The 12,962-nt window shown below is 37.1% G+C and overlaps 1 protein-coding gene across 1 annotated transcript; it reads right to left on the bottom strand.

The window, feature by feature from the left end:
* Positions 1–9,747: 9,747 nt before the first annotated feature.
* On the bottom strand, positions 9,748–10,440 carry LOC122278450. Its single transcript, XM_043088638.1, has 2 exons — positions 10,117–10,440; positions 9,748–10,071 (listed from the first exon to the last, which is right to left on the bottom strand). The coding sequence occupies exons 1-2, from the start codon at positions 10,438–10,440 to the stop codon at positions 9,748–9,750; spliced, it is 648 nt and encodes a 215-aa protein (XP_042944572.1).
* Between the last annotated feature and the right edge of the window lie 2,522 nt (positions 10,441–12,962).

Below are 12,962 nucleotides of genomic sequence, written 5' to 3' on the forward strand. Positions count from 1 at the left end.
TGGTGCACGGCAACCTTAAAGTCGAGCTAGCTCGGTCTTGTCAGTTGAAAACTGCATGTTGGTGACCCTGCTACTGGGCAAAGAACCTATTGGTCGTACTCTGCCGGCTTCAGTTTATCAACTCCCTCTAGTGTACACACTAAAAAATTCAGTTCTGCTATATACTGTCGCCAGCTATAGTTTGTGCAATTGGCGTCAGACTATTGACATGTAGCTACAAATAATTTAAAAAATTAAAATAAAAAAAAACGAAAAATACATTTCAGATTCCATCCCCGCTTCTCATTTTCCTTCCTAGACTTTTTTTATTAATATGTAAAGCTTCTCTCTCTTTACCTTTCATTGTTCGTCGAGAGAGTTTTTGAGCTTTCTATATAATACAACAAAAGCAAATTGGGGCAAGACTTTTAAGTGGGTCTGAGCTCGAGAGTGATTGAGTTTGTGTGGATGAGTTTTTCATTTTCATGGATTGCTTTTCAATAATCTGTGCTTCTCATCTTCGGCCAGCTACAGTATTTGGAGGTTTAAGTGAAAAAAAAAAAAAAGAACTACCTAGCTTTGTCGACAAGATTGATTCACAGGCATTGACATAAGAATAATTCGGTTGTTTAAGTAAAAAGTTGTCTCTGTGCAGTGTTACAACTTGAAAATTTGAAGGGACTTTGATTTGATAAATTTGAAAGGATACGAGACTATCAGCCTATCACCGCACATTACAATTCATTAAAAACAAAAAAGTTGAAATGACATGGTACGACGGCTGGATGCCGTTTGCATCAGGCGCTTGCCTTTAGCATTTTACAAAAAAAAATAGTGTTTTTCCATCGCTCAAAACAATTGGTTTAACATGAGAATTTCAATTGGTGTAGCTTTGCCGCAGCTTGAGCTGTATCGACTATCGAGTTTAGCTGAGTTGGTTTATTATTAGGTTTTATTTCATATATCCATAAATAATATTTTTAAACGAATTTTAATTTATTCATGAATTTTTAGTTGATTTATTCTTTTTTAGAAGAAATAAATGCCGTTATTGAAATTATATAATATATTTTATAATTTGTATCATTAACGAGCTACTTTATTTAATTAATTGGCTAGGTCAACTATACATATATAAATGAAAAATTCTAATATCAAGCTTGTATATAGAACACATATAATAAATTTTAAAATTTAAATTTTATAAATTAAATATTACTATTGAAATAATATATACGGATAATATGGTTTATCGACTTGAAAATAGAATAATTCTATATAAAATCTGATTCTTTTAATAATTAAACCATTTATAACTTTTTATAAAGTCCTAGAACAAACTACGGAATTAGTCCCGTCTTTCTACGTAAATTGCTATATATATAATATTATTTTTTTCTTTTGATTTTTAAATATTCATGAATACGAAGTTTTATCGATTTAAAACTATGTTTATTTTTTGAAAGAAAACCTCCTTTGTATTGCTTATGAATCACTCATATACAAGTATTCCTGTGTAACAACATTTTGAACTTCCGGTGGACAACACTCCATCCAGATTTGTTCCTCATTGAAAGTAAAAGAAACTTTAGCAAGTAGGTGTGAAACTTGATTACATTCCCTAAAAACATGTTGAACTTTCCACCTTTGTCTGTTCTTAAGCACTCCCTTCATGTCTTCTACCATTTGTCCATACCATTCCCAGCTTTCTTTCTCACTGTTTACAGCATTCACAACAACTAAAGCATCCCCTTCAAATATCACATTCTCAAAATTAAGCTCTGCACATAGCTTCATAGTTCTCCATAAAGCCCGGAGCTCAGCTACAACTGGACTGCAACAGCCTGCATTCGAGTAGCAGAGAGACACCATCACCTCCCCCCTTCCATCCCTCACCACAACCCCTATTCCCACTCTTTCATCTTTTTTATTTATACCAGCATCCCAATTGACTTTTATGCAATCACCAATCGGAGCTTTCCATTTACAACCCTGTCTTCCCCTTTCATTACTTCCCATACCCCCCTTTTTTATAGTTTGTGATGTCTGAAAATTCTCAAGTGAAATGGTAGCCTGCTCTACTATAGTTCCAGGATCTGTAAACTTATTTTCAAAAATAAAAGCATTTCTCCTGAACCATACTCCCCTCATAACAACTGCTATTAGTTCCAGTTCCTCCTTTGCTACCAAAGCTGATAGCCTTTCCCATAATTCATAAAACTGGACTTCATTACTTGACCATTTCTGTAGAGGACTCTTCTTATCAGCCCAAACATCCATTGATCCCCTGCAGCTCCATATGGCAGGAGTGATCAATTCATCCTCAGTTTCACAGATAGGACAGCAGGCATCTTTCACCACTTTTCTTTTTTTCAGATTAGTCCTGGTTGGTAAACAGTCATTTAAGGCTTTCCAAAGGAATACTTTAACAACCCCTGGTACATTCAATCCCCATAACTTTTTCCAGTTAAAAGAGTGCCCCTCTGAACTTTCCCCTTTCTCTCTTCTTTTCCTACTCACCTCCAAATGATATGCACTCTTAACACTAAACAAGCCATCCTTTGTATAACCCCAAATCTGTTTATCAGGCAAACCAGATTTACTAATTGGTAAATTGCATACAACCATAGCTTCATTTTCATTTAGCACCTCCTTTACAAGCTCTTCCTTCCATGCCCCTCTGCTGTTATCAATTAATTCATTTACTCTTGCTTCACTGTTTAAAACTGCAACAGGAGATTGTATGCTGTGTGATGTCAAAGTTGGAATCCACCTATCACCCCACACTTTGATTTTCTGACCCGTACCCACCCTCCACACCAAACCATGTTTCAGTAAACCCAAAGAACTCCATAGACTCTTCCAAATCAAAGATGGTCTGTGACCCAAATTTGCTTGAAGGAAATCTGAATGTCTAAAGTATTTATCTTTTAATACTCTTGCTGCCAAAGAATGAGGTTCAGTGAAAATTCTCCAACACTGCTTGGCAAGTAAAGCAGAATTAAAACTTTCTAACTCTCGAAATCCCAACCCCCCTTCAGCTTTTGATACCCCCATCTTCGACCAACTCTTCTACTGAATCTTCCTTTCATTTTCCTTGAATCCCCACCAGAATTTTCCCATAACAGCAGCTATTTCCTTGCAAAGTTTCCTTGGGAGTCTGAAAACATTCATGTGATAATTAGGCACAGCTTGAATAACAGCTTTTAGAAGAACTTCTTTACCAGCAGGAGACAAAAACTTATGCTTCCAATTGTTAACCCTCTGCCAGACCCTATCCTTTATGCTTCTAAAAGAATCATACTTAGATCTGCCAACCATAATTGGCAAACCTAAATACTTCTCACAGCTTGTAACCAATCTAGCACCCAACTCCTTTAGTACACCCTCCTTTACATTTTTCTTTGCATTAGGACTGAAAAGAATGATTGTTTTCTGCTTATTTAAGCTCTGTCCCGAGGCTTGTTCATACATCTCCAATATGCTCATTATCTTCCTCCATTCACTCCAGCTAGCTTTGCCAAAAATAATACAATCATCTGCAAATAGCAGATGAGTTACTTTTGTACCTCCTCTAGCTACTGCTACCCCCTTTAACTCTCTTGTCTCTTCTGCTGATTGAATCATGGCACTCAAACCTTCTGCACACAACAGAAATAGATAGGGGGAAAGTGGATCCCCCTGTCTCAAGCCTCTTGTTGGTTTGAACTTTTCGATCACCTGGACTCCCATTTGTTAAAACTGCATATGAGACAGTAGACACACACTCCATGATTAAAGCCACCCACCTCTCACAAAACCCCAACTTCTCCATGATTTTTTCCAAGAAAACCCATTCTACTTTGTCATAAGCCTTCGAGATATCCAATTTGAGAGCCATACTCCCCACCCTATCCTTCTGCCTTGTTTGCATTGAATGTAACACTTCATAAGCAGTGATAATGTTGTTAGTGATAAGTCTTTGAGGGACAAAAGCACTCTGATTTCTTGAGATAACATCACCTAGAACCTTTTTTAACTTGTTAGCTAATGTCTTTGCAATGATTTTATACATAACATTGCAAAGACTGATTGGGCGAAAGTCATTAACAGATTCTGGTTTTTTTGCTTTAGGGATCAAAGCAATGAAGGTATGGTTCATACCCTTATCCATCCCTCCTCCATTCAGAAATTTAAGAGCAGCCTCACACACATCTTTCCCCACAATATCCCAGTAAGACTGAAAAAAACATGCCCCATAACCATCTGGCCCAGGTGATTTTAGTGGGCCCATCAACCTTACAGCTTCCACCACCTCCTCCCTTGTAAAAGTCTTTAACAGAAACTGATTCATTTCATCTGTCACTTTACTTTTAACTGCACTTAAACAAGCCTCAATAGAACTACTAGAAGGAACTATAGTTCTATAGATCTCAGAAAAATGATCCTTAAAAGCTTCAGCAATCCCTTCTTGATTCACCCTTAGATTGGAATTCAAATCCACAACTGACAGGATCTGGTTTTTCTTTTTTCTCTGGTTTGCACAGGCATGAAAAAATTTTGTATTCTTGTCTCCCAAGCAATACCAATTTCTCTTGGCTCGTTGCTTCCATTTAAGATCCTCCTGTTCTAAAAGAAGTCCCACTTTATCCTGAAGATTTCTGAGTTCTTCAGTATTCTGTGGTCCCTCATGCTCTTGCAACTTTTGAATCTTTTCAGTTAGCTTCTCTATCTCATTTGCCCTTTCTCGATCCTTCTTCTTAAACCATCCCACCAGACCCCCTTTGCATGTCTCCAACCTTGCAGAAACTCTTCTAAAGGGATCCTCCATAACTCCCTTTCCATACCAACCCTGCCTAATAAGCTGCTCACACTTGTCTTCTTTGATCCAGCTAGCCTCAAATCTGAATGGAAACTTCCTTTTACCATCATGTTTTTCCTCTTTTCCCATCACTGTTAATAGAATGGGAAGATGGTCTGAACATCTTCCTGTAAGACTAAAACTACGTTTATTAAATGAACTAGTTTGAATTTATCCGAACAGAGTTAGAACCGTTCGTAAAAAGGCCGTAAGATAATGGTAATTAATATATTGCTAAAATCTCTATTATTAAAAAAACATTCTGCTTATTATTTTCTACAATATCACACTAATATGTAATGGACAATGCTAGGGATCCCGCTGGGGGATCCCGTTCACTTGTCCCGCTGCACTTTTTTCTTTTTTTTTTTGAAAATTTTTTTTACAGAAAGATTAAGAAAATTATATTTAATTATATTGTGAATTTTATTCATTTTTTCAAAATATTTAAAAGTGTTAAAAAAATGATATGAAAAAACAAAAAAAAACACTTTTAAATATTTTTTTCAAATCATTTTTTTAACACTTTTAAATATTTTGAAAAAATGAATAAAATTCACAATATAATTAAATATAATTTTCTTAATCTTTCTGTAAAAAAAAATTTCAAAAAAAAAAAATGCAGCGGAAGAGCAATACTACATACAGTCACTTTTACGTACTCTCTGCGCACTCTACTGATATGATTGGCTGGATTAATTTTTTTTTAATATCCAACCAATCATATCATTGAACTGCACAAAAGAATGCACAAATATAACTGCACATAGAATTTTTGTATGCGGTATAGCTAGAGACGATAAATATGATTCATCTCTTCAACAAACACGTACAAGATGTTGAAGAAGAGTAACAATTAACGTCATGGTCGTGGCTCGTGGGCCTGGAATTGATTTCTTTCTTTTTGTGGACCCTTTTCTCTCCTACTTATAATTTCGGGACGATGGCATCCCTTTAAATACAAGTGATGTCTCGCTTCTTCTTCCTCTCACTGCAACAACACTACCATATGCTTGAAATACCTCAACCAATATATACGCTACTCATGGCGGACCCAACTTCTTTCCTCTTCCTCCTTTCTATGACGCTGCTTTTGCTACAATCTTACCTATTTAGCTTTGCTAATGCAGAAATTCTAAACGTTACCACCGATAAATTTGCTCTTTTTGAATTGAAAGCTCACATTTCTTCTAAGGACCCTTATCATATTTTGATAAGCAACTGGTCCTCCAACACTCATATTTGCACTTGGGTCGGTGTTACCTGTGGTTCTAAACATCTCCGAGTCAAAGCTTTAAACCTTTCGTACATGGACCTTGTAGGTACCATTCCTCCGCACCTTGGAAATCTTTCGTTCCTGGTTAGTCTAAGCATAGGCAACAACAGTTTTCATGGTTCATTGCCAAATGAGTTGTCTCGTCTTTATCGGTTGCAATTCCTAGACTTTAGTTATAATGAATTCAGCGGAGAAATCCCACCATAGATGGGTTTGCTAAACAAACTTCAAATATTGTTTCTTTCGTAAGAATTTCAAAGGTATTATTCCACAGTCTCTATCTAATATATCATCATTGCAGCGGATTAATCTTGCATATAACCGGCTTTCAGGCTCCATACGTTCCTCTTTATTCAAGATGCCTACTTGCAACAAATTTCCCTCCGCTCAAATAAGCTTTCAGGTCCAATAACCTCCCTTGACTTCAATGCGTCTTCACTACAATACATTCACCTCGATGATAACGAGTTATCTGGTGGACTACCAATATTTGATCATCTTCCCCACTTACAATTTCTTTGTCTCCCTTAACCATTTCTCTGGCGTACTCCCAGAAATAGGCTGGAACTTAACAATGCTTTCATGGTTAAACCTTTCTGATAACAACTTTGAAGGTATGTTAAGTATGTTTAGGTTTAATTGATCGATTGACTATTATAATCTTTAGTTGGTTTGCAAACTCCAAATTTAATTTCTGGATCTTAAATGTTTCACGTACAGGTACGATTCCATCCTCGTTGCTAAATTGTACACAGCTACAATATTTATAATATATGTGGAATAATAATTTCACAGGAAGACTACCCAAGAAATAGGGAATTTAACTATGCTTAAGCGCTTATATCTTACCGGGAACAAGTTTGAAGGTATGCTCATAATTAGTCTTGTTCTAGTCTTATGCAGTGTGTTAGCTTGGTTTCTTTCTCGTTGCTTATTAGTGGGGAACCTAAGGGGCCTATTTTTCCTTCTAGAGGGCTCCGACAAGGGAACCCTTTGTCCCCCTATCTTTTTCTCTTATGTTCTGAAGGTTTAACATCTTTATTAAAAGAAGCGGGTTTGAGGAGACAACTTTCAGGCATTAAAATATGTAGAGGGGCCCCGAACATTACTCATTTATTATTTGCTGATGATAGCTTGATCTTTTGCAAGGCTGATTTAGAAGAAAACAGACGAATTCAAGCTATTTTGGCAAAGTATGAGGAAGTCTCTGGTCAGCTGATAAACAAGGAAAAAACAGCAATGGTTTTCAGTAGAAATGTGTCCAGGAGAACCCAAGAAGATATTAAAAATTTATGGGGTAATTCTGATATTCAGCAGTACGAGAGGTATCTCGGGTTGCCACCTTTAGTAGGAAGATCTAGAGGCCGAGCATTTCAGTCCATTAAACAGAGGGTGTGGCAGAAGCTGCAAATTTGGAAAGAAAAATTGCTTTCTCAAGGGGGTAAGGAAATCTTGATAAAAACAGTAGCACTTTCAATTCCATCCTATTCTATGAGCTGTTTCCTTCTTCCTTCTACTTTATATGATGATTTGGAGGCTATGATGGCCCGTTTTTGGTGGGGTCATAAAGATAATGAAAGGAAAATACATTGGTTAAGCTTGAATAAAATGTGTTCTTCGAAAGCCTGGGGCGGATTGGGTTTTAAAAAGCTGAAAATTCATAATTTAGCTATGTTAGCAAAACAAGGGTGGCGTTTGCTCCAAGATGAGGGTTCTTTACTCCATAGACTTCTAAAGGCTGAATATTTTCCATCTTCAAATTTTTTGGCAGCCGGGTTGGGTAGATGTCCTTCTTACTCTTGGAGAGGGATTTGGGAGGCTAGAAAGTGGGCTGTGGATGGGAGTAGATGGAGCATAGGTGATGGCACTAGTGTTAATATTTGGACTGATAAATGGATTCCAGGTCATACCTCTTTGGAGAAGGAGGGTATTGAGATAAGAAGGGGAACTGAACAGGATAGTGTTAATAGTCTATTCTCTGAAAATTCTGTTTCTTGGGATATAGACAAACTTAGAGCTCTCTTTAATCCAAGTTTAGTTATGGAAATTCTGAAAATGCCGTGTGGTGCTGTGAATCAAGGAGATAAAAGGATGTGGGAGTTTGAAAGAAATGGTGTTTTTAGTGTCAGAAGTTGCTACCGGTTCATTATGGATAAACAAGGCTTTCAAGCAGCTGAATCTTTTAATGCTACATCTCAAAGAGTGCTTTGGAAACATTTATGGAAGTTGCCGGTTCCAAACAAGATAAAAATTTTTGCGTGGCGTGCTTGCAAAGATGGATTACCAACAAAGTCTAATCTTTTGCTAAAACATGTTCCTATCAATGGGATTTGCAGTTTCTATAAGAAGCAGGAAGAGGGAGTTTATCACGCGTTGGTGGGCTGTAAATTTCTGGAAAGAACTTGGCTGAAAGTTCTACCTTCTATGCATGCAACATCTCATTCAAATTTTTTTGATCTTGCTTTCTAGTTTTGTTTGGACAAGCGTTGGGAGAGTTTATCTATTTTCTTCACAGTGGCTTGGGGTTTTTGGTATAGACGCAATAAGTTTTATCATGATCAAATTGTTGTTTCTCCATATCATGCTGCTGATCATGCTTTATCTGTGTTGAAAAGTTATAAATCTGTACAAAAACATAACCGACGGCAAGTGCAAGCTCTTTACCACTGGAAGGTGCCTCAAGCAGATTTTCTCAAGCTTAATGTTGATGGTTCTTTGCATATAGAAGCTGGAAAAGCTAGAACTGGGGCTATATTACGAGATAATATGGGCAGCACTCTGTTAGCAGCAGCACTACCGGAAGTATTTGTTGATGAAGTCGAGCATATTGAACTTTTAGCTATCTTCCATGGGTTACAGCTTTGTGCAGGTAGGGGTATTTCTAATATCCAAGTGAAAAGTGATTGCCTTTTGGTAATTGAAGCTTTAAACAATGATAGTATGTCCAATTCATAGTATGGAGGGATGTATTTGGAGATTAAAAAGTTGTATTCTTTATTCCGAAATTGCTTGTTTACACATGTTTATAGGGAAGCAAACAAGGCTGCCCATTCTTTAGCTCAACATGGTAGACATCTTGATAGTATTACAACTTGGTGGGATTGTATTCCGGACTTTTTATCTAAAACCTTATGGTTTGATTTATGTCTGTAATCTTCTCTTTGATTTAATGAAGTTGTAAGTTTGAGTATCAAAAAAAATATATGGTGTCCGTGTCATTGATTTAGTATGATTGTTTTATGATCGTATCTGATTAAGTGTCTTTTCAATTGAAATCTCAAAAAATATTTCCCCACAACCTATGTGCATGGAAACTAAACTGATTGCTCCTTTCTTATAAGCATCTTTCTTTCTTACTTTTCATTAATCAATAGGACTTTTCTTGATAAACGAGGATCATACTTTTATCCAATACCACATGCAATCAATATAACGTCTAGTAGATGACAGTGTAATGTTTTTTTGTTTTTTTCTGCACCATGATCAGAAAATGAAAATCAAATGTTAGGTAATCAATTAGAAGCAGAGAGTTATAATAAAATTTAAAATAAAAAAGTCAATTTGGATAATGATCCATAAGTTGCAATCCAACTCTTTTGATTATTTCTTTCATTTTTTTTTATCCGAAAACACCTTGTCGTATTCATATTGATCAACTTGTATCAGATACAACATACATTTGATCTATAATTAACTGATTCACAATTGACTCAAGACCCTCCTTAATCCAATATATGTCTTTCTCATAGTTTAATGCCATCTTAGCTAATTGGTGAGCATCCTCATTGTCCTCTCTATGAGTAAAACTCACTTTCCACCTGGAATAGGAACTCAGCTTCTGCTGCAAAGCCTCCACCTGGTGACCAGCTTTGGAGTCATCCATTTCCCCCTTCCTCACTGCATCAATAACTCCCTTCGCATCCCTTTCAAACTGAACATCCCCTAACCCTAGATCTTCACATAGAACCATGGCTTCCTAAAAAGCAAAACATTCTGCAACAAAAGCATAGCTACTTAACACCTTAATAGCACATTTTGCAGCAAAAACTTCATGCTCACAATCTCTGATTACCAAACCAATTCCCAATCTCTGGGAGGACACATTAATAGCAGCATCAAAATTAACTTTTAGCTTCGAATGCCCTGGTTTCCTCCACCCTTTTCCTCCACACATAGTTGGATTGACAGCAACTTTGTTTATCTCACCCCTTAACATCTCTTGAGCCAGCTTGAAATCTTCATATCCTACTAATGAAAGCTGCACAACACTAGTAGGAGTTAAGAATTTTTTATCAAACATGAATTTGTTCCTTCTATACCAGATATTTCTCATGATCATAGCCATTTTTTCAATGTTATCAATAGGGGGCTTACTATACACTTCCTCCCAAAGCTGAAAAAAATTTGTTACTCCCACTCTCCATTTCTGTACAGGGCTACCCATCTCAGCCTAAACATTAGTAGCCGCATGGCACCACCAAATAGCATGCATCTATGATTCCATATTTGTCAAATAAATAGGACATTTTGCATCTTCCACCACCCTCCTTTGCCTTAGATTTATCATAGTAGGCAAGATGTTGTTAGCTACTTTCCACAAGAAATGTTTAACAGCCCCTAGAACTCCCAACTTCCAAATCTACTTAAATATAAATTCTTATCATACTCTGAGCTCTCTCCAACCCCTTGCTTCCTAGGTTGCTGTTCCATATAATAAGCACTTATTACCGAAAACTTTCCATCTTTTGAATGTTCTCAAATTAATCTATCTTCTGCTCCTATAGGGCTAATAGGTAAAGTCAATCTTAAAAATCAATATTAAATATTAGTATAGATTCGCAAGTTTGCTATTGTTAATCCCCACAATATAATAAAATCCCTGTGGGAATTAATTTAAAAGATCAAAATTAGATGAAGAATCCAAAAAGACTATTTTTTATGGAAAAGTATTTTACATCCAAATATCAATAGTAAATCAATTTAAGAACATGTAATTCCCTACGCATATATATTATGGATACCATATCTAACTAACATGGTATCATGAGTCCAAAGTAGGGCTGAAAATTAACTGAACTAGTAGGTTTCAGTCCAAAATTGAAACAAAACCGACTGAATTTTTATTTGCTTGAAACTGAGTGACTATGGGAGAGAGATGTGGTGCCCTCGACTCTCATGTACGGAAAGGTAGGAATCGTGATGCTAGAATGATGACAACAAGGATCACGCACCCCAATGACAAATGTTAATTGTGTGCACATGCAACAAGTGTAAAATAAAAGTCACAGTAGATAAATTAAATTCAGTCAACTAAGTACCCAAATTTTAAAGACAAGTCTCCCAAAATAAAATGCCTTCAAAAGATTATACAGTAATCTGATAAAAATATATTACAAACCAAAGGTACAACGCAAAAGAGGAAAACAAATCCCCATACACGAGAAAGTGACCCCAGGTCACTCCTCTGGTCGAGCCGGAGCCTCAGGCTCTACATCATCATCTGCATCAAAATCTACGATTCCATAAAACGGAACCGCAGGGTAAGAATACCACACGAGATTATGAATCTCAGTAAGTAACTAACCAAATAACCTATGAGATAAAAATACATTAATTCAATCAACATGTATGAGTGCATATGATGAAATATGCATGATACCCAAAATCATAGTTCCCCCAAAATAATTATTTTTCCAATGCACGCCAAAATTCGCATTTGGTCTAAAACCATTTCATTAAAAATAAACACCTGCCATTTTTCCAGAAAATGTTTCACATATCCAATTATTAAAATTCGCCATTTTTTAGAAAATGACCCACTATCCAATTTTTTCGTATGTACCATGATCTCCTCTAGAGATCATCTGTACACCCAGACTCTCTTTGTCACACCACGAGTAACGACCGTGCGTGTGACTTTGTAACGAGCGATGCTCAGTTCCGCGCCCAGCGCGTTTATGGCAAAACATTCTCTAACCCTTGCCAGCAAAGGGGCCATAGAGTCGGCATGAGAGTGTTATCATCTCGTCTGATCCTGTTGTTGCCCAGAGACAACCTAGGGAACGTCACTCAGTTTTATTTGCTCCCGAATGACCAGAGGAGCTCCACCAAGATAATGTTCTATCTCGGCTTGGGGTGGTGAAATGCAAGCATCCAAAAATCCTTTCTTACATGAAAATATAGTTTTTCATTTACAACACATGAACATGCATGAAATTATGCAATGAATATCATGATACCAAACGTGACATAAAAACACCTAGCACAATTCAATTCATCAAACCAACACATCCTCCTATCCAACCCAACCTCCATACTCCTTGGACACAAGGCTCAACATATCTAACCAGATTGCATAAAATTTTTTAGTCTAAAAATATATATAACTCTCAAAAGTTCTTTAGAAAATTACTTACAATGTTGAAGGAAATTCTAAAAGATCAAAGGTCATATGCCAAAAGTGGTAGAGCAGCGATAGACAGTGATTTTACAGGTGTTGGTCGTCAATGACAATTTGAGAAAATCAAAAGGGAGCTACGGGAGGCTTGGATGGTCATGAACGGGTTTATGGAGGTCGGTGGAGTTGATGGTGGTGGTTGGTGGCTATGGGTGGCGGCACATGGTGGAGATCGGCCCAAGAAAAGTGGAGAGAGGCCGTGAGAGAGTGAGAGAGAGTGTGATGTGTAGGGGTCATGGTGGGGCATGAGATTGAATAGGGAAGGTCACCAGTGGAAGGGGAAGGCCTTTGGTGGTGGCGCACAGTGGCGTTGGGGTTTGCAACCTGTGTGTGAAAGAGAGGGAAAGAAGAGAGGTTCGTGGGGCACGACTGGGAAAGGGGGAGGCGTTGGGAAGCTTGGGGGAGGTTGA

The sequence above is a fragment of the Carya illinoinensis genome, chromosome 10, assembly GCF_018687715.1.
Source record: "Carya illinoinensis cultivar Pawnee chromosome 10, C.illinoinensisPawnee_v1, whole genome shotgun sequence".
NCBI classification, from domain to species: domain Eukaryota; kingdom Viridiplantae; phylum Streptophyta; class Magnoliopsida; order Fagales; family Juglandaceae; genus Carya; species Carya illinoinensis.

What these genes read in the sequence shown, in the direction of transcription:
- LOC122278450 (XM_043088638.1), bottom strand. Translation starts at nt 10,440, where the DNA reads ATGGCTATGATCATGAGAAATATCTGGTATAGAAGGAACAAATTCATG. An exon ending in CTGCAAAATGTGCTATTAAG is followed by an intron (nt 10,072 to 10,116) that starts GTGTTAAGTAGC and finishes TTTGCTTTTTAG; the next exon opens with GAAGCCATGGTTCTATGTGA.